This window comes from Drosophila willistoni, chromosome 3R (genome assembly GCF_018902025.1).
Source record: "Drosophila willistoni isolate 14030-0811.24 chromosome 3R, UCI_dwil_1.1, whole genome shotgun sequence".
In the NCBI taxonomy this organism is placed as follows: domain Eukaryota; kingdom Metazoa; phylum Arthropoda; class Insecta; order Diptera; family Drosophilidae; genus Drosophila; species Drosophila willistoni.
The window spans coordinates 1,757,612-1,779,294 of record NC_061086.1 but is presented as its reverse complement, the minus strand read 5'-3'; the positions used below and the strand labels follow the sequence as shown (position 1 = coordinate 1,779,294).

General features: G+C 46.5%; 1 protein-coding gene across 3 annotated transcripts in view; it reads right to left on the bottom strand.

Annotated features, from left to right (window-relative positions):
* Positions 1–60: 60 nt before the first annotated feature.
* Positions 61–21,683, bottom strand: part of LOC6651497 (twitchin) — a 47,906-nt gene continuing 26,283 nt past the window's right edge. For all 3 annotated transcript variants that reach the window (XM_023180089.1, XM_047013688.1, XM_023180091.1), the window contains 16 exons: positions 20,405–21,304; positions 19,559–20,322; positions 19,362–19,497; positions 18,238–19,128; positions 15,490–18,162; positions 15,139–15,414; positions 14,783–15,082; positions 5,257–14,727; positions 4,214–5,192; positions 3,805–4,146; positions 2,703–3,745; positions 2,223–2,279; positions 1,772–1,869; positions 1,562–1,703; positions 1,192–1,494; positions 61–1,116 (listed from right to left, as the gene is read on the bottom strand). In XM_023180089.1, the coding sequence (XP_023035857.1) occupies positions 482–1,116; positions 1,192–1,494; positions 1,562–1,703; positions 1,772–1,869; positions 2,223–2,279; positions 2,703–3,745; positions 3,805–4,146; positions 4,214–5,192; positions 5,257–14,727; positions 14,783–15,082; positions 15,139–15,414; positions 15,490–18,162; positions 18,238–19,128; positions 19,362–19,497; positions 19,559–20,322; positions 20,405–21,304 (19,010 nt within the window). In that variant the 3' untranslated portion in view covers positions 61–481. The remainder of the gene's footprint in view (positions 1,117–1,191; positions 1,495–1,561; positions 1,704–1,771; positions 1,870–2,222; positions 2,280–2,702; positions 3,746–3,804; positions 4,147–4,213; positions 5,193–5,256; positions 14,728–14,782; positions 15,083–15,138; positions 15,415–15,489; positions 18,163–18,237; positions 19,129–19,361; positions 19,498–19,558; positions 20,323–20,404; positions 21,305–21,683) is intronic.

Sequence of the window (21,683 nt, the reverse complement as noted above, 5' to 3'; positions counted from 1 at the left end):
CCAACACGTACATAAACCCATAAACTGAGACTTCTCCCAAATCAATCAAAGAATTTGTTATTGCATATTATTTCATTTTTTATTTTCCAATTTCATAATTATATTTTTTCCTGTTTATGCATATTATATTTGTATGTTTTTATTTTTAACTATTATTTTTTGTTTTGTCAATCGCCGGGCACACGTTTTCTTTTCGTTTACGGCAACATGCAAACCAGGTGAAACTGCTTATGTGATTATCGTATTTGTTGTTGGTGTTGGTTGAGGATGCTAGCAGTAGTCACATAAGCGGCACACCTGAATTTGGATTGCTCTTCTCTTGTTGTCAATGTTTTGTAAGTGAGTTTATACATAATAAAAACGTAAAAATATCAAAACTATGAATGAGTATGCAACTCGGGCAGGTATGCGAATGGGCTATGAGCAGTCTAGTTAGTTCGTTAATTATCTAGTAGGTAAGTTTCATACAGTCGTTGATAGATTAAGCATCAGCAGTGTGCACATTCACGGAGAACGCACACAAGCTTTCGCCCTTCTTGGCCACAGCCTTGGCCTGATACTGTCCAACGTCGTCCATGTTACACTTGGCCATGTTGAAAGTATAGTGATTGCCGTCCTTGGTGAATGAGTAGCGAGCGCGCGTCTCGTCAATGGGCTTGCCATCCTTCAGCCATGCAAGGTTCAAGAGTTCCGCATCCAAGGCGCACTCGAATGTGGCGCTCTCGCCCTCGACAACCGAAACGGAAATGGGGAACTGTGTAAATGCCGGTTGCTTGGGCTCATCTCCAGGAACGGTGACATTAATTGTGCAGCTACTGAAGGATTCACCGGCATCGTTGAAGGCCTCACAGGTATAGGTACCGCCGTCTTCAGGGAAGATCTCGGCTATTTGCAGGCGGTAAATGTTTGCCTCGTTTGTGTATTGGAAGTCCTTGCTGGGTTTGATTTCTTTGTTGTTATGCAGCCAGACCACATCAAAATGTTCTGGGCCAATGATACGGCAAGCCAAAGTAACCGCATCTCCATCTTTTACGAAGCGCGACTCCAGATGGCTGACTATTTTCGGGGGCTTGTCGCTGGCAACAACATGACGCTTGCTGGCATTCTTATCTAAGGCTGTAATGGTATTAGAATAATGACTTTAGTATATAGTCTGCTAAATCTTTAAACGGCTACACGGTGGCTACATACGTTTCACAGTTAATTTGCACTTGGTCTCGACCGCGCTAATAGAGTTCGTTGCCGTGCATGTGAAGACGCCCTCGTCTTCAGGGAACACCTCATTGATGGTGAGAGTGGCAACGCCATTCTTGTATTTAAGGTCCATGATATCAGAGGAGGCAATGGACTTTCCATTCTTCGACCAAGTAATTTGTGGCTCTGGATCGCCCTTAACGTGGCAGCTTAAGACTAGCTGCTCACCGTCCCGAATGCTCTGATCGTGAAGCGGCTTCGTGAATTCCGGCTTGCACATTAAGGAATCATCTGGGGGAACTGCAATAGACCAAATGGGACAGCGTCAATTATATATCAATTGGATGCAGCAAAACCGAATACGTACGGATTAGCTCTTTTGTGGCACTACGAGATCTTGATGGGCTTCCAGGTGTCTGTAAGCTATTGGCCGCATATTTCTTCTTGCCTGAAATGCTATTCTGTGTAGTTGAGGAACTTGAGCTTGATGTGATTATGGTATTGCCATCCTAAAAATATATTCCGATGTCAAAATTATCTAATTCAGAGGATCTGAACAATTCAATAAATCACTTGCCTTTGTTTCGGATTTGTTGGTTGAAGATGATGTGAACTGGCGGGTTGTTATAACCGGCGGTGGAGCTGGTTTTATGGGTTGCTCAATATATTTCCGATCTAGAGGTGGATACAAAGTGAAAACATAATTTAAATGGCTTTTCCTCATAGACAGCAGGGCAAGTTAATCTTTTTTTAGAATCAAACACTGAACTCGTAGGGTGGATAGGGATAGAAGTCAGTTGGATACAAAATGGGGGATCATGTTAATTAAAGTGGAATTGGACTCAACTATGGGTGTATTAGGAAACGTCACTAAGTCTACTTCAAGCAAGCACTTAAATAGATTTAATCAAATACGGTATACTCGATTGTACATTTGGGAATTCGTTTATTAAAGGCATGCGATGGGTTTGGGTAGGTACATAAAATAATTGGAATTAAATTTGTTTCATTTTATTATAGTCAATTACCTCCTGAGTAAAGGAAGTTGTGCGCAAGTTCTGCCTGTTCAGGCGTAACCCATTCTCCTAAGGGAAATGTTTAATTTTTATTACAGTAAAAAGCAGATGATGGATGTATTTAAATGTAATGTGCCGGATCTTATAGATGCGAGCTTAGTTTTATATTGAAATTAAATTTAGCTAGTTAATCTCTATTTAACTCTAAATGTAACTTCTCTGCAGAAATCATTTTAAAAATCATATAAAATCTGGTAAAAATTCCAAATACTGATCAGCAACAAAACAAAAATCGTGTTTTGAACTTTTATATGTTTTATATGTAATATACCTATTAATTAGGATTTTTTAATTTGCCCTATCAATTTTTAATGTATCCCTATAGTTAATCGATGTATTTACTATATTCACAGACTTCTATTACTGTTTCTAATATCGCAATCAGAAATCAAACGCCTGTCCATAGGTACGAGACGGGGAGCAATTACTTACCTTCAACAATGACGACACACTCGGTTTCATCTGTTCCATGGCAATTGGTTGCCTTGCAAGTGTACTTGCCAGAGTCCGATGGTTTGCAGTCAATAATTTCCATTGTCACAACACCATCTGAGTGGGTCATGGCATACTCGTACTTGCTAAGCTCGCGTCCGTCCTTGTACCACTTGACAGTGGGCACAGGCTTGCCACTGAGGCAACACAGAAGTTTGCATGTGTCGCGAGCCTGCATCACACGTGGACGCAAAAGGAATGTAAAACTAGGTGCCGACTCGGACTCTTCCTGCCAGAAGGTGTAGGGTAGAGGCTCGCGCCTGCGCACTGGCGTCGACTCGGTGCGGTATCTGGGCTGCTCCTTGGGCAACGGATGGACATTGAGAAACACGACCTCCTCTCTAGATCCATAGTGGTTCTCAGCACGAATTATGTACTCGCCACGGTCATCTAGCTTCACTCGATTAATGATAAAGTAGTAGTCGTCGCCGGTGTAGCGTTTCATGAACTTGACACTTTGTCGCAACTCTATATTGTTGTGTGACCAAGTGAGTGTGGGCGTGGCAATTGCTATGCACCTGCAGTAGAATTTCACGCTCTGGCCCTCATAGCAGAACTGCGATGATGGCCGGATGACGAAGCGGGGTGCTGCTTGGCGACGATCAAAGACCGCGTCGTGGATTTTGTATTTCTCCATCAGTAGCTTACGCAGCGACGAATACTCCGACAACCGACCAATGGGAAGGAGATATTTCTCGAAGTCCTCGTACTTCTTGCGAAGCTTGTCACGATAAGCAAGATAGCGATCACGAGCAATCTTTTGGGTCAGGCCGCTGTGATCTCCAGTTAACCAGGGATGAAGCAGACACTCGTGTGCAGTCATTCGCTTTTCCTTGTTCGCCAAAAGAAGCTTGCGAATAAAGTCCTTACCCTCCTCCGATATGTGTCTGAATGCTTCCAAATCAAAGTCCCAGTCACATGCCTTGACATTCTTCAGAGTCTGTACATCATTGTCACCGGCGAATGGCGATAGCCCGCTTAGTCTGTGAACACGACAAAAACTATTATCATCCGATCACCAATAACTGTAGGTTATACTTACAAAACATAGGCCAGCACGCCAGTGGCCCACATGTCAGTATAGAAACCAACTGGTTCTCTATTGACAATTTCGGGGGCCGCAAACTCGGCAGTACCAGTAGTGATCTTTACGACTTCATTGGGATCCAAACGAGTGGCTAAGCCAAAGTCAATTAGCTTCACACTCGTGCTAGAGCGAGTTTGGCACATGATATTCTCTGGCTTGATATCCAGATGAATGATGTTCTTCTCATGCATATGCCTGATGCCTTCGCAGATCTGTCTCATGTAGTTGATGACTTCTGCCTCGGTCATCACATATTTCTCGGCGGTAATGCGCTCAAATAGCTCTCCGCCAGACAGGCTGAGGAAAAAGAGAAAAAAGGAAATTCAGTTGGTTGCATCATTCGGTGTTTTTTCGGTCTACTTACAATTCCAGAATAAGAACCATTTCGTCATCGTCTTCAAATGCATCGTGCAGATTGATTAGCTTCTGATGGTGCAATTGATTCATGATATCGATCTCGCGACGAATCAAATCTTTCTCAACGGCATGCGAGACGGGAATAAACTTGGCGGCGAAAATGTTACCGGTGCTGCGCTCGCGGCATCGGTGGACTACACCGAAAGCACCTGTTCCGATCTCCTCCAAAATGTCATATCTGTCATAAACACTTTGTTGCGAAATTTCGACTGGCTGAGGCACGAATTTCGAATAGATATCGAAAACATATGAATCGTAATCCTTGATGGGCCCATCGGCCTTTCCACGGATTTTCTTGCCATTCGCATCGACTTCATATTTGCGTTCGGCTGGCTTCTTTTTGATCGATTCCTTTGTCTTAATTAATGTGCTAACTTCTGATGAGTCAGAACGACCGTAAACATTGTCGGCAAAGATTCGGAAGTCATACTCCTTTCCAGGCGTCAGGCCGGAGACGGCCATCGAAGTGAAACGAGTATTGCCAACACGAATCCAAGAGGAGAGAGGATGCTCTCGGCGCTCGACAAGGTAGTTGGTAATGTCACTGCCACCATCCCAAACGGGAGCCTTCCAGCTTAAGGAAAGTGAGTCGGTGCCAATGCTTTCTACTAATGGGAAGCGTGGCGGATCCGGGCGATCGCTGATTTGCACATGGATGATTGCCGTGTCAGAGCCAAGTTCGTTCTCGGCCGTAATCTTATATGGTCCCGAATCCAAGCGCGAGCCATCTCTGATGGTCAAGACAGCGTGACGCTCCTTAACATCCACATTGTAGTGGCCACCAGACTCGATGTTCTCGCCTTCGCGAACCCAATGAATGCGTGGTTTGGGGAATCCTGTGAAGGGAATTTTAATAACAACATTTTCGCCCTTATCGAAGTAGGCAGTGTCCCTGAATCGTGGTGGAACATTTAATTTCGGAGCAGCTGTAAAAAGTTGGGAAAAGTAAATTAGATTAAGTTAAATGATCAATAAAATGAATAAACTTACTCATAATGGCAAGAGCGGCTCGAGTGGATTTCGCACCGGCCTTGTTGACAGCACGGCAGACGTATTCATCAGCATCCTCACCAAATATGTCATTAATGTTAAGGAAGTGATTGTCACCCTCCGAGTACATGTGGTAGCGGGCACCGTTGGAGATCTCGCGGGCTCCCTTATACCAGGTAATTGTTGGCCTTGGTACCCCAGTTATTGTACATGTGAATTGGGCATTATGATTTTGAATGCAGTTGGCATCGCGTAGCGGTTTCACAATCAAAGGAGGCGTTGCCGCCTTTGGATCTATGATCTTGACTGCTTGGGACGCGGTCGATGCCTTAGATAGGCCTGCCACATTCTGAGCAAAGACCCGGAACTCATATTGCCGGCCTTCGATCAGATTGGGGCAGTTGATCTGATTAGCAGCGGAGATGATAGCGTTGACACGCTGCCATGTCTCGCTGCCAACTTCTCGTTTGTCGATCCAGTAGCCTTGAATGTGAGCACCGCCATCCGATTCCGGCTTGCTCCATTCCAAATGCACAAAGTCGCCGCCGATCTCAGTAATTTCTGGAATGCCTGGGGGTGAGGGTGGATCTATCGGCGCCTTAGCGCGGATGGGATTCAATCCCTCAAGTGGCGGACCCATGCCGTTCTCATTAACAGCCATCACGCGGAATATATACTCCTGGTTCTCGATAAGTCCTTGTACATTGAACGATGTATCTTTGCAGGTGCTTGATACCGTTATCCAGTGAGGTGAGGATACATCCTTACGCTCGACCACATAGTGCGTCACCCTCAAGCCACCATCGTAGGTAGGTGGACGCCATGCTAGAGTGCATGAGTGCTTATTGATATGGGAAACGCCCATCGGTCCAACTGGAGCCGAGGGCAGGCCGGTAATGCGGACATCGAACTGGCCTGTGGCAGATCCTGAATCATTGGTGAATTGTATTTGGTACAGACCGGCGTCACTCTTGACAATGTCACGGATAAATATCGCCACATAGTCATCGAAGACCGTGTATTTGAAATGGGATTCATCTGCGTTATCCGAGATGACTTCATTGTTCTTTGTTATTTTGACATTCAGTGGTTGGTCACCAGAGTAGTAAACCTTAATCTTTGTGTTATCGCCTTCCGGTAAGTACAACTCGTTGGGGCACTTGTTGATGATCGGTGGGGAACCAATCTTTAGATAGCCCGACGTATGCACGAATCCAAGCGAATTTATAGCCTCGCACGTGTAGTCGCCATCGTCACCAACCTGTACATTGGAAATGTGCAGCCTAAAGACGCCATCCTTGGCATCACAGGTTATGCGACCACCTCCCATTTGGATTTCCTTTCCATTGCGCAACCATCTAGCGGTGGGGGCAGGTTTGCCCGATGCAGCACACTGCAGTGTAAAATCTTTGCCGCATGGAGCGACTCTGTCTTGCAATCGGGTAATCCAATCTGGTTTCTCGCCGCCCAACACTTCACACACTTTAATGGGCATGGTGCACAAGCTCGGCTCCGAGCGTCCGGCAGCATTTACCGCAAACACACGGAATTCGTAGTCGCCCATTTCTATTAAGTTAATCACAGTATATTCGGTGTCCATAACATTGTAGTCGTTGCACTTAACCCACACGGCACCACCTATGTCTCTACGTTCAATGATATAACCAGTGATACGGGAACCACCGTCACTCGAAGGTTTCTCCCATTTCAGGTCGACGTAGTTTTTGCCAACCTTGGTCACTTGAGGTGTTCCCGGTGGGGAAGGCACATTGAATTTGCCCTTCAACTTGAATCTGAGGGAAGGTAATGATGGCTTGCTGAAACCAGCTGCATTCTTTGCCTTGATGCGGAATTCATATTCAGCTCCGTTTGTCAGGTTGTACAGTTGATATTTAGTGTCCTTAATTAAGTATTCGTATGTGTTCCAGGAAGAGTCATTGACAATGTCACGGTACTCGATCTGGTAGCCTTGAATGCGCGAGCCACCATCACTAGCTGGGCGTGTCCAAATCAAGGTAACGTTACCAGAGTCCCAGTCGATAACTTTAGGTTGTCCCGGTTCATCAGGTACTGTGAACTGGTGCTTGGCGACAATAGGATCGGGCATCTCCAGAGGATCTGATAGACCATACTGGTTCTCTGCACGTACTCGGAAATGATATTTGTGATTGGGTTCCAGTCCCATCACATCGTAATGAGTGTTACGCACAAAGCTGCTTACCTTGACCCATGTTCCACTCGTGTCGAGTTTCTCAACTACATAATTGGTGATTGGAGATCCTCCATCGTCAAGAGGAGTCTTCCATGCCAACGTACATGTATCTGGTGTAATGTCGTAGGCATTCAACGGGCCTTGTGGTGGACCTGGCCTATCCACGACTGTGACGTGGCACGATGCGGTGTCGGAACCTTTGTTGTTTGTAAGAGTAATAGTGTACGAACCAGTCTCTGAACGTTTCGCAGACTTATTGTAGAACACTGAAGTGTAGTCATCGGTATCGAAGCGAATACGTTCATCGGGAACCACTTCGACGCCGTTCAAATTCCACGATGGAGTTGGACGAGGATTGGCGTGATAAGGCACCGTAATGTGGAACTCTTCTCCAGCTATAACTGTCATATCGCGTATAGAAAGGTCAGACGTTATCTTGGGCGCATGCGGGGGACGACGGCAGTAGATTAAGTCACTGGATGCACTGAATGGCGATTGACCAGCAGCATTAACAGCAGCTACTCTAAATTCATACTCAGCATTTTCGATTAGGTTTGGTATCTTACAGGTCAAATCTGGGCAGAGGGCGTGAGTGGCCTTTGTCCATTTATCCTCACTCAAAAGACGTTTCTCGATAACGTATCCAGTTATTGGAGAGCCACCATCGTGCTTGGGCTTAGACCAAGCAATGGTGATGCTATCTTCGGTGGAATCAATGCCACGGGGTATGCCTGGAGCATTGGGTACATCAAATGGATGTCTGGCACGAATAGGCTCTGATGTATTAGCTGGGTCTGACTGACCGTATTTATTCTCCGCAATTACACGGAAGTCGTACTCTTTGTTTATGGTCAGGTTGCGAACACGTATAAATGGAACAGTGCAGAAACTACTGACCTTAGTCCACGTAGAAGAACGTGCTTCTTTTTTCTCGACAATGTAGTTCTGAATTGGCGAGCCGCCATCGTCTCTTGGTGGATTCCAATACAAGGTGAGTGAATCACCAGCGAACTCATCGGCACGCAAATTGGTAGGTGGATTAGGTCTATCCAAAACTTTAACGTTAATAGTGGCAGTATCAAAACCATGAGGATTCTTCAGTTGTAGTCGATATTGGCCGGAGTCAGAACGCTTTGAGTTCTTTACCACGAACGATGCTGCTTCATCGGTTAAATGCTGGTGGACACGATTATCATCATCGAGCACAGTATCGTTAGAGTACCAGAAAGCAGTGGGCTTCGGGAAAGCCACATATGGTACATGGATGCTGAAGTCGTCACCAGCACGGCAGATGATGTCGCGTACTCCACCCAAATCCATGCACGGTTTGTTAGGCTGTTCTTCGATTGTAATGGGCTGCGATGGCTTTGAAGGATTTGAACGTCCAACATCGTTTTCTGCGATAACACGGAACGAGTACTCTTCGCCTTCTTTGAGATTGGGCACGGTGTATACTGTCGAATTAATCGGTAGATCGTTGACTGGAGTCCAATCCTTGGAGTTTTTGGGTCGGACCTCAATGTAGTAGCCCTTAATTTTAGACTTGCCATCATTACGCGGTGGCCGCCAAGACAGAGTGACACTGTCCTTGGTGATGCGATCGGGCTTTGGTGGTTCTGGTGGATCCGGGCGATAGCGTTGTAGCTCGGCAGTCATTGGTTCCGATGGCTTCGATGGTTTGCCAGGGCCGGCTTCATTAACCGCAGTTACACGGAATTCATAGCGGGCACCCTCACGCAGATCGGGTACTGTATAGCTTGTGTTTGGTGTAGGATAGTTGTTGCACTTTATCCATTCACCTCCGCGTTCACGACGTTCAACAATATAGCCGGAAATCGGCTTGCCACCACAATACTCTGGTGGGTGCCATTCCAAGCTGGCTGAATTTGGCGTATATGCGACCACTTGTGGCTGAGAAGGTTCTCCTGGTGGATCAAATGGAGATTTGGCCACCACGGGCTTACCTTCCAGAGCATCAGATACACCGTAAATGTTTTCAGCCCTAACACGGAATACATATTTCTTTCCTTCAGTAAGTCCCTTGACAGTATAATTTGTTTTCGGACAATAGCCGGGCACTGGTTTCCAGTCATCCACTCCGAACTCGCTGAATTCAATAACATATCCGCTAATTTCACTTCCACCATCATCTTTAGGTGGATTCCATTGCAAAGAAATGTGGTCGGGTGCTGTATCTGTATAGGTTAATGGTCCCTCCGGTGGGGATGGTTTGTCCACAACTATAACTTCAATATCGGCTGTATCCTTGCCGAACTCATTGTTGGCTGTTACTGTGTACTTGCCACCGTCCTTCCTGTTGGAATTGTCAATGCGGAAAATGGTACGTTCAGAGTTCGTATCGTATGAAACACGTTTGCTCTCCGACAATTTCGTGTCACCCCGCTTCCACTCAATTGTGGGAGTTGGTGCACCAGAAATCGGAATATTAACGTTAACTGGTTCGCCAGCACGAACCTTGACGCGTCTACCCACCAACCCATCAAGATGCAATCTCGGCTTCTCCCGCAAGGGGCGAGCGTCGAAGACGGCTGAGGGCTCCGAGGGCTTGCTGCTTCCGGCTGCATTGACAGCCGATACTCTATATTGATACTGATGGTTCGGAGATACTCGCTCGTCGTTGTACTCCGTGGTTGGAACAGGTTCACCATTGATTTTAATCCAGCGGCCAGTGTTGACATCGCGTCGCTCAATATCGTAACCCAAGATGGGGGAGCCTCCATTGCTAATAGGTTGCTTCCACTTGAACGTAATGTGATCTTTGTCGCTGTCGGATACCTCCGGCTTGCCAGGAGATCCAGGAACGGTGTACTGATTTTTGGCCACAACGGATGAGTCTGAGGTCAGAGGATCGGAACGTCCCTGAAGGTTTTCTGCCATGACTCTGAACTCGTATTTGGTGCCTTCCAATAGTCGCGGTACAACAGCATGGTTATATTTGGCATTGACATAGTTTACGGCTGGAACCCAACCACCACCGTGAGTCAGGTCGCGTTTCTCAATAACATAGGAAGATATTTCTGAACCTCCATTATCCTTGGGCGGCTTCCATGATACAGTAACGGAATTAGCTGTAATTTCTTCATATTCCAGTGGACCCTCCGGTGGTCCGGGGCGATCGAGTACGATGAGTTCAAAGCTTCCTTCATCGATGCCAGAATCGTTACGTACCAACAGGTGGTAGATGCCCGAGTCGGAGCGTTGGCAGTTAACGGTGTGAACAACCGTGTGATGCCCAATTGAAGTAATGGTTGACCTATCGTTGGATTTCAATGTATTGTTCTTGTGGGTCCAGATCGCTTCTGGCGCCGGTTCTCCAATAAAATCGATATCGACATGGAATATAAGTCCAGCTTTGATGCGAACCTCCTTGAGTGGAGTTATTATCTTTGGTCCAAGATAACGAGGCTTAGCCATAATCATGTCGGATGGTTCAGATGGCTCAGATTGGCCGGCTTGATTAACAGCAATCACCCTGAACTCATACTCTTGTCCCTCGACAAGTTCTGGCACTGTAGCTGCAGTTTTGTTAGGCGGCACATGCAAAACATTTGTCCAATAGGGACTGCCCTTTTCCTTCTTTTGGATAATGTATTCATTGATCGGAGCACCGCCATCAGATTTAGGCGCTGCCCATTGCAGGTCAACATGATCGCGGTCCCAGTCAGTGACATTTGGTTTGCCTGGTGCATCGGGCTCATCAAACTCATTCTTGGCAATTATGCTCTTTGATGCCTCCAGTGGTTCTGATTCGCCAATTGCGTTCACAGCTTTCACACGGAACAGGTACTCCTTACGGTGGACAAGTCGTGTTACGTCATGGATTGGATGTGTGCTCATTCCAGCATCAGACCACGTACCTCTCGATAAGTCCATTTTTTCGATAATATAGTGCAATATGGGTGAACCACCATCATCATCGGGAATATGCCAGGCCAAATGGCAGCCATCCCTTGTGATCTTCGAAATATCTAGCGGGCCCTTTGGAGCTGATGGACGGTCCAGAACAGTTGCATGTGCGGATGCATCAAATGAACCATGCTCGTTTTTCAATATCAAGGTGTAGCGGCCTTCGTCGCTTCTCAGCGCCGATGGTATTTCAAAGGTAAGTTCGTTTTGGAATAGATTCCACTCGGCACGTGCATTCTGTTCAATTTCTTTGCCATTGTAAAGCCATTTAATAGAGGGTCTAGGTGAGGCTTCGATTGGTAACGTCCAGCCTAAACGCTTGCCGGCATGCACGGTGATATCATTGAGAAGTGATTTGTCAAAGAATGGCGCCAAGAAGCGAGGCTTGCAAACAATTGTGCCCGAAGGATCCGATGGATCACTTGGTCCGCCACGGTTCACGGCAATGACGCGGAACTCATATTCTCCGCCATCAGTCAAATCAGGTATGTGGGCCTTTCGTTCATCTCCAGGGATGACTGCAGCACGCTCCCACTGACCGAACTTCGGCCTCTTTTCGACGATATATGATGTAATAGGTGCACCACCATCACGCTTGGGTGCTGCCCATTCCAAGTCGACAAAATCTTTACCCCAATCAACGGCTTGTGGCTGACCTGGTTTGTCAGGATGCGAGTACGGATCCTTTGCTGTAATCGCTTGGGTCGTAGTCAATGGTTGCGACTGACCTTGCTTATTTACAGCTCTTACTCTAAAGTTATAATCGTGATTTTCAATGAGATTGTCAGCACGGATTTCGGTACCAGCACACTCTCCAACTGGCACCCAGCGCATCGCCTCATTGTCCATCTTCTCGACAATGTAATGAGTAATTTCAGAGCCACCATCATCCCTGGGAGGTCTCCAACTGAGTTGAACCGAGTTTTTGGTGACATCATTGTGACGAATCGGACCTTCTGGTACTGTCGGAACGTCTAGGACTGTTACTTTAACGGTGTGTTTGTCGACACCATTAATGTTGCGGGCAACCAAGGTGTAAGCTCCGGTATCAGCTCGTTTGGCATCAAGGATACGCAACTTTGTCCGGTCGTCGAAAATGGATATTTTGACGCGATCCGTGTTGATAACCATGTTGTCTTCGTGGGACCATTCTTTGCTGGGAATTGGCTCCCCAGTTACTGGCACGTCGAATTCAAAAACGTTACCTGCCTTAATCTTGATATCAAGCATAAAGTTGCGGTCAATCTTCGGAGCTAGGTTTTTGGCTCTGGCCACGTGAGGTTCAGTGGCATCGCTAGGAACTCCTGGGCCGGCCTTGTTTACAGCCCTAACGCGGAATTCATATTTAACGCCTTCAATCAAGTCAGGCACATGACCGGTAGTAATGTCACCTTCAACTTCAGCGCATTTTTCCCAGTCTGGTGCATATTTGTCACGCTTCTCAATAATGTAACCACTGATAGGTGAGCCACCGTCACTTTCTGGCCTAGTCCATTCCAAGTCAACAAAGTCCTTGTCAAAGTCCTTGATAGCTGGAGTTCCGGGCTTGGTGGGCTCGTCGTACGGATTTTTAGCTTCAATTGAATGTGGTGTGGTAAGGGGATCTGAGAGTCCCTGTCGATTCTTGGCACGCACTCTGAATTTATACTTGTGTCCCGGAGTCAAACCCTTGATCTTAAGGTTTGTTGTTGGTCCATCAGTCTCACCTGCTGGTACCCACCGGCCAGATATTTCATCAAGTTTCTCAACAACATAGCTGTCAACTGGTTGGCCTCCATCATCATCTGGAGGATTCCAGTGAAGGGTGCAGCCCTCAGCGTGAACATCATCAACCTTTAATGGTCCGTTGGGCGGTGATGGTTTATCAATAACGGTCACCTTAACGTCTGCACTGTCCTCACCATTGGCGTTTTCGGCGTGAACGGTGTAGAGGCCAGAGTCAGCACGTGTGGCATTTGAGACCTTTATCTTGGTGTTGTAATCCACATGAGTGACCTTAACATTGTCCTTTGTGTATACTTCTTTTTTCTTGAGCATCCATTTCGTCTTCGGTGCTGGCTCACCAGACACCTTACAATCAAATGTAAACGCTTGGCCAGCCTTAATACGAACTTCTATTAGGTTGGATCGATCAATTAGTGGGGGCTTGTTTCGCGACTTGGCCACAATTGGCGCTGTGGCGTCCGATGGCTCACCCGGCCCAGCAGCATTAACAGCGCTGACTCGGAACTCGTAAGCCTGACCTTCAATTAAATCAGGCACAGTGGCTTTGCACTGATCAGCTGGCACTTCAAGAGTTTTTTCCCATTGGCCGTATTTGTCTTTCTTTTCGATCAAATATCCAGTAATCGGAGATCCACCATCGGAAAGAGGTGGTGTCCAGGCCAAGTCAATGTGATCTTTGTCCCAATCAGTTGCACGAAGATTCTCTGGTTTACCGGGCTCGTCGAATGGATTTTTGGCAACGATTGTTTCATCGCCAACAAGTGGTTGGGACTCACCTTCTGCATTAACGGCAGACACTCGGAATTTGTACTCGTGGCCTGGGGTGAGTCCAGTTACATCTGCTTGAGGTTCAGAAGAACGGGCGCATGGAGTCCAGCAGCCCGTCTCGGGATCCAACTTATCAATTTGGAAGTATTCGATAGGAGTGCCACCATCATCGCTGGGTCGTTTCCACTTGAGGTGGCATCCCTCCTTATGCACATCAGATATCTGAAGCGGTCCGTTCGGAGGAGTGGGCTTGTCCGTAATAACCACATTTATTAGTACACTATCTTTACCGGAGCTGTTGGTGGCGGTGACCAAATATTCTCCTGAGTCACCACGTTCCGTTGGACGAATAACCAATTTGGTATAATAGTCCGGTGTTTCGATGGTAACATTCTTGCCAGTCACCAGAGGGTAATTTGAAAACTTCCATTCCACCTTGGGTGCTGGTTCACCTGTGATATTTGCATCTAACTTAAGAGCAGTTCCTGCAGATATGGTAATATCGCGAAGATTTCTTCGGTCTATCTTAGGAGCAAGGTAACGTGGCTTTGCTGTAAACGTCTTGCTGGCATCCGAGGGTTCCGATTGGCCACCTTTGTTCAATGCAATTACTCTGAACTGATACTCATTGCCTTCGATTAGTCCATTAACAGTAGCCACAGGAGTCGGGGAATCAGTTTCCAAGGCCTTCTCCCACAGTGGACTGTACTTATCTTTTACCTCAATGATATAGCCAGTAATGGGCGAACCGCCATCACTTGCTGGCTCTGACCAAGCAAGTTCCACCTTGTTTGCAGACCAATCTGTTGGTTCCGGTGCTCCCGGCTTAGATGGTTCAGCTAATGAAATTAATATTGTTAGAATATGGGGGTTAACAAGTCACCTTACACTTACTGAATGGATCTTTGGCAACAATTGTACCCAACGTCTCCAATGGTTCAGATTCGCCTTCTTTATTCACTGCCTTCACGCGGAACTTGTATTCGTGTCCGGGCACAAGCCCGTCAACTGTAAATTCTGGAACATCGCTCTTGCCAACAGGCAACCAAATTCCGGTATCAGGATCAAACTTCTCCACCAGATAACTCTCGATGGGTTCACCACCATCATCCTTGGGTTTTTTCCACTTAAGTTTGCACCCGTCCTTGTGAATGTCAGACACTTCCAATGGGCCTTCTGGTTTGCCGGGCTTAGCTGAAATTTAAATAAATGTAACAGCCTGTCGCAAACGTCTAGCTGAAAGTACCCACTTATTATATTAATCTGGAACTCCACTTGATCCTGACCATACAAATTATGAGCAACAATTTTATAGAGACCAGTATCCTTTCGCTCGGGATTATTATTGACGTATTTGGTGTTGTAAGGAACGTTTTCAACGCGTGTAGCGGATTGCAGAGATTTGCCATTTTGGGTCCATGTAACTTCTGGAGCTGGTTCTCCTGTCACATTGATGTCCAGGAACAACGGTTCGCCAGCCTTGACATTGTATGTTCGAATGTTCCTGCGATCGATTTTCGGAGCCACTGTCAGATAGGATATAACAAAAAAGTAATCAAATTATTTCGATCCTTTTTAAATCAAAGATGCTCAATACATACGCTTTCTTGGCTTAGTGATGACAGATTTGCTAGCATCAGATGGTTCTCCTGGACCAGCCGCATTAATGGCTTTCACCCTGAACTCATACTCGCAATTTTCGTTGAGATTGGGAACTGTGGCTTTGCATTCTTCGCCAAGTGCTGGAACGGGTACTTCGGCACCCTTAATCCATTTGTCAGTGCCTTTCTCACGTTTTTCTACCACATATCCGGTAATAGGAGAACCGCCATCGTTCAATGGTGGACGCCATACCAAATCAACACGATCCTTGTCCCAATCCACAGCCTCGGGGGTTCCAGGCTTTCCGGGCTCATCGAACGGATTCTTAGCCACTATCGACTGCTCGCCGTTCAGTGGTTCCGACTCTCCTTCTGTGTTGACAGCCAGAACACGGAATTTATATTCATGTCCGGGTTCCAAATTATTAAGTTCCGCAAACGGTTCCTTAAAGCGACCAGAAGGTAACCAACGGCCAGTCTCGACATCCATTTTCTCCACAATATAATGTTCGATAGGCAAACCGCCATCGTCCAGAGGGGCATTCCACTTTAGCTTGCAGCCCTCCTTGTGAACATCCGTAACACGCAAGGGTCCTTCGGGTGCTCCTGGCTTGTCAAGCACAGTAACTTCAAATGAGGCCTCATCATGTCCCGACTCATTTTCGGCTTTGAGTGTGTACTTGCCGGTATGCAAGCGCTTGGCAAATGGTACAGCCAATTTCGTTCGATAGGACTCCAGGTCGATATTGTAGTCACTGTCATCTCCCTCAAGACGAGCCTTGTTGTGGAACCAAGTCTTGGTTGCTGGGGGCTCGCCAGAGACCTTAATGTCATAGCGAATGTGCTGGCCAGCCTTGATTGTAATATCTTTGATGTTGGTTCTATCGATTTTGGGTGGGGCAAATCGATCCTTAGCTGTCATCTGATCTGAAGGCTCTGACGGCTTACTCTGACCTGCCTTGTTGACGGCCTTGACACGGAACTGATATTTCGTACCTTCGATTAGATCGTTAACACGAGCCTTTGTATCTGGTGTGTTCGTTTCCAACACCTTTTGCCATTTGCCAGTATTGTTATCTTTCTTTTCAACAATATAGCCAGTAATTGGTGCACCGCCATCGTCTTCTGGTGCACGCCATTTAAGATCAGCATGGTTTGCTGACCAATCCGTGATTTGCGGCTTGCCGGGAGTATCGGCGGCATCGTAAGGATTTTTGGCTGTGGTAGGGGTGTCGGTTACCAAAGGTTCAGACTCACCCTCGCTGTTTACAGCCTTAACACGGAACAGGTACTCTTTGCCTTCGGTTAGACCGGTAACATCAGCTTCTGGATCCTTGGTTGTAAGAACTGGAACCCATCGTCCAGTCTCTGTGTCCATACGCTCCACAACGTAGTGTTCAATTGGCTCGCCGCCATCATCATCGGGTTTCTCCCATTTGAGGTGAACTCCCTCAGCGGTAACGTTAGAGACAGCCAAAGGACCCTTGGGTTTGCTTGGCTTGCAAAGCACCTCCAACTCTACCTCGACGGTATCTGTTCCTGAGTCATTCTTGGCAGTAACAATATAGGTTCCGCGATCGGCTCGCTTTACCTTTGGCATTATGAATGTTGTCTTATAGTCCTCGTTTTCGATTTTGATTTTATCGGAGGACTTAATCTCCGCTCCATTATAAGTCCAGGTGATTTTGGCTGGCGGCTCGGCCTTTACAGCAGCATCCATATGCAGCATTTGTCCACTGCGCATGATTTTCTTCTGTAGGTTCTTTCGGTCAATGTGCGGCTTGAGGAAACGCGGCTTAGCAACCACCGACTTTGAAACATCACTTGGCTCACTAGGACCAGCCTTGTTAACGGCCACAACACGGAACTCGTATTCATGGCCTTCTTCCACGCCAGTCACGGTTCCCTTGGTCTTATCACCAGGAACAGTTGCGGCATCAACCCAAGCACGTCCTGACTTGTCGCGCATTTGAATGATGTATTTTTGGATTGGAGCGCCACCATCATTTTTGGGTGGATCCCAAGCCAGATCGACAAAGTCTTTGTCCCAATTTGTGGGCTCTGGGCGTCCAGGCTTGTCCGGCTCATCGAATGGATTCTTAGCGATAATTGGCTTGTCTGTTTCCAAATCTTCAGACTCGCCCTCCTTATTCACGGCCCTAACACGGAACTTGTAGGGCTTACCTTCATGGAGCCCGATGACCTTAGCCTCAGGCTCAGAGCTCTTTCCACAAGGTAGCCATTGGCCAGTGTGCGGATCGAGCTTTTCGATCTCGTAGTAGTCAATTGGAGCACCGCCATCATCTTCTGGCTTTTCCCACTTTAGCTTGCAGCTGTGCTTAGTGATATCGTTCACCTGCAAGGGACCCTTTGGCTTTCCAGGCTTGCCCAAAACAGTAACTTCCAGTTCTGCTTCATCTTCACCAACTTCGTTGGTGGCCTTGATTGTGTATTTGCCACTTTGTGGCCGCTTGGCTCGCATAACAAAGAATTTGGTGTTGTAGTCAACATTATCAATCTTAATGCCTTCCTCGTCGCTAACCAAAGGAGAACCATTAAAGAGCCATTCCACTTTTGGTGCTGGTTCGCCTTTAATGTTGATGTCTAGACTGACGGATAGCCCCGCCTTTACAATAACCGGCTTGAGGTTGGTGCGATCAATATGTGGCTTCACTGTAAAAAAAAATAATGTGTATCAAGCGTAAGAACTGGGCTATGGGATAGTAAAAGCATTTTTCAAAAACTTACGGAAACGGGGTTTGGCCGTGTGCCAATTCGTTTGTTCGGATGGATCTGAGGGTCCTGCCTTGTTGACTGCCCGAACACGGAACTTGTATTGCTGACCTTCTTCCAGCTTCTTGACGACACCCTTGCAAATGGGACCGTCAGTCTCGGCAGCCTTGACAAACTCGCCTGAGTCTTTGTCCATAACTTCAATAATATAGTTGGTAATGGGAGAACCACCATCGCGAATCGGGGGTTCCCACTTCAATTTCACATGATGCTCATCCCAATCTTCGAGCTCTGGCAAGCCAGGTGGGGCAGATACATCAAATGGATTCTTCGCAGTAATTGCGGAGTCGGTTTCCAAAGGTTCTGATTCGCCCTCCTCATTTACGGCCTTTACTCTAAACTGGTAGCGATGGTTTGGATCCAAGCCCTTAACATCAATTTCGGTTTTCTCAGGATCCACTGATCCAGCTGGCACCCATTTTCCGGTTGCTGTGTCCATCTTTTCAACCACATATCCTGTAATAGGTACACCACCATCGTCCTTGGGCTTCTTCCACTTTAGTTTGCAGCCTTCCTTGTGTACATCAGAGACTTCCAACGGGCCTTCGGGCTTCGATGGCTTGTCCAAAATGGTAACCTCAACCTCTGCCTCGTCCACTCCGTTGATATTCTCAGCGCGTAGCTTGTAAACACCGTTTTCTCTACGAGTTGTGTCCAGTAGGGTAAGCTTTGTGTTGTAATCTTCGTTGTCCAATCGTGCTTGGCCTGTGGGAGTTACCTCCTTCTCCTTGAAGAACCAGGTCAGTGTGGGTGCAGGCTCGCCCTTGACGTCAACATCAAACTTGACCGTTTGACCAGCCCGTACCTTGATAGGCTTCATTTTCTCTCGGTTAATAGATGGCTTAACTACAATGATGACAGATTCCAGTTATTATTCATGATAATGGAAAAATTGCTTTTACGAGCACCCATAAATAGCATAGGGTATGTAGCTTTGGCTTTAACTTGACATACGAGGCAATTGTGAAAAAAATATAATTATAATCAAAATAAGAAATATATATTAACAAATAATGGCGTTAAATTATAATTGCAATGTTGGCTTCCAAACTTTTTGTAAATAAAACACATGATCTTACGGTTTCTGGGCTTCGCTAAGTGGGGTTCAGTTGCATCGCTAGGATCACTGGGGCCAGCCTTATTGATCGCCCTTACACGGAATTGGTACACATTGCCCTCGGTAAGGCCTTCGACGGTTGCCTCTGGAGCAGGTGTCTGTAGGGAGAGAGTACTCAAGTTTCATTAATGCTCTGATACATAGAAAACATTTTCTTACATCTGTGGTAAGAACCTCATCCCAAATGGGAGAGAACTTATCCTTCTTCTCGATGATATAGCCAGTAATTGGAGCGCCGCCATTATCTTTGGGTGGCTCCCACTTCAACTTAACCATGTGCTCATTATAATCCTCAATATTGGGTGTGCCTGGCTTAGTGGCAGCATCATATGGATTCTTCGCGATTATGCTGCCATCGGTCTCGAGAGGTTCCGATTCACCCTCTTCATTGATGGCCTTGACCCGAAACTGATATTCATGGCCTTCCTGAAGGCCCTTGACATCAAATTCGGTATCATTGCCAGCAGTTCGACCGACAGGTACCCATCTACCTTGTTTCTTGTCGAACTTCTCGACTTGGTAGGCGGTAATTGGCTTGCCCCCGTCATCTTCAGGCTTCTGCCATTTCAGTTTGCAGCTATCCTTGGTGACATCTTTCACAGTCAAAGGACCCTTTGGTTTGCCCGGTGGGGCCAATACATTAACCTCGACGGTTGCTTCATCCTCTCCATGCTCGTTTACCGCACGGATTTTATAGATTCCAGTATTTTTACGGACAGTGTCAATAATTGAAATTTTTGTATTGTATGGCACATTTTTAATTTCACTGCTGCTAGGCAAGTCCTCTGGCTTAAGCTCCGTATCGTTTTGATACCAGGTAATGGTTGGTGGTGGTTCACCGCGAACATTTACATCGTATTTGATAGGTTTGCCAGCTCGGATTAGAAGAGGTTTCAAATTGGTTCTATCGATGCGTGGTTTCACTGAAAAAAATAATCAATTATTTTTATAATTTTATCCAGTACAATCTAAAAAGTTTGCTGTTGCTTTCATTCGATAACTCACATTTCTTGTATTTAACAATCTGTGGGACGCTTGCGTCCGATGGAGGCGATGGGCCGGCCTTGTTAACAGCAATCACACGGAACTGGTATTCCCCATATTCCTGTAACCCAGCCACGGTAGCCTCCAGTTGGTCTCCGGGTATCTCCAGAGCTTTTTCCCAGTCCGGCTTGTTTTTGTCCTTCTTTTCAATAATGTATTTCTGAATGGGTGCACCACCATCATTCTTGGGTGCCGTCCATTTTAGGCTTACGCTCTGATTATCGTAATCAGTGACTTCAGGAGTGCCTGGCTTATTAGGCTCGTCGAACGGATCTTTGGCGACGACACCAACCAATGTGGTCAGTGGCTCTGATTCGCCCTCCTCGTTAACTGCTGACACCCGGAACATGTATTCAGAACCTGGGTTCAAACCTGTGACGTCGAAGCTCGGTGGCTCCTTTTCACCCGGAGATCGTCCAACACGGATCCACTTGCCTGTGGCAGTGTCCATTTTTTCGACAACGTATTCCTTAATCGGAACTCCACCGTCGTCTTCTGGCTTCTTCCATTGCAGTTTGCAACCAGTGGCAGTCACATCGCTTACTGCAAGGGGTCCCTTTGGAGAGCTAGGCTTTCCGAGCACCACCAGTTCCACGGTTTCTTGATCAACGCCGTTACGGTTCTCAGCCTTTAGCTTGTAGAACCCACTGTCCTTGCGCACCGCATTGCTGATGACAAAGTCAGTGTGATAGTCGATATTCTCTATCTTAATGCGGTCTCCAGTAGTCAATGGAACATCATCTCGCCAGCTCCAGTGCAATTCGGGAACAGGTTCTCCAATAACATCCACCGACCACTTGTGGGTACGACCAGTCTTAATGGTGACCCGTTTGAATGTAGATCTATCAATTTGAGGCTTCACTACAAGTGCAATGACAAAAATACATCCACAGCCAGAAAGGCTGAAAGGTCTTAGTTTTGTTCCATGTTAACATTGTTAGCGGGGTTAAAGCCATATCTACGTACGCAATTAGCAATATGGGTGAGCATTGAAGCTAATACAATTTGCTGTGAAATGAATTAAGAAAGACTTATGCCAGTGCGAGCTGAAGGCGTCAAGATTTTAAAAACGATAATAGAAAAATCTAATTAGACTATTGATAAATTTGGTTCCACCAGGTCGGTCTTGGTTACTTTCCATTAAAATATAAAAATGTGAATGGAGGACATGAGAATTGTTTGTGAAACACGTCAAGGCGATGGGACATCTGTAATCCGATATTACAGAAACATGAATTTC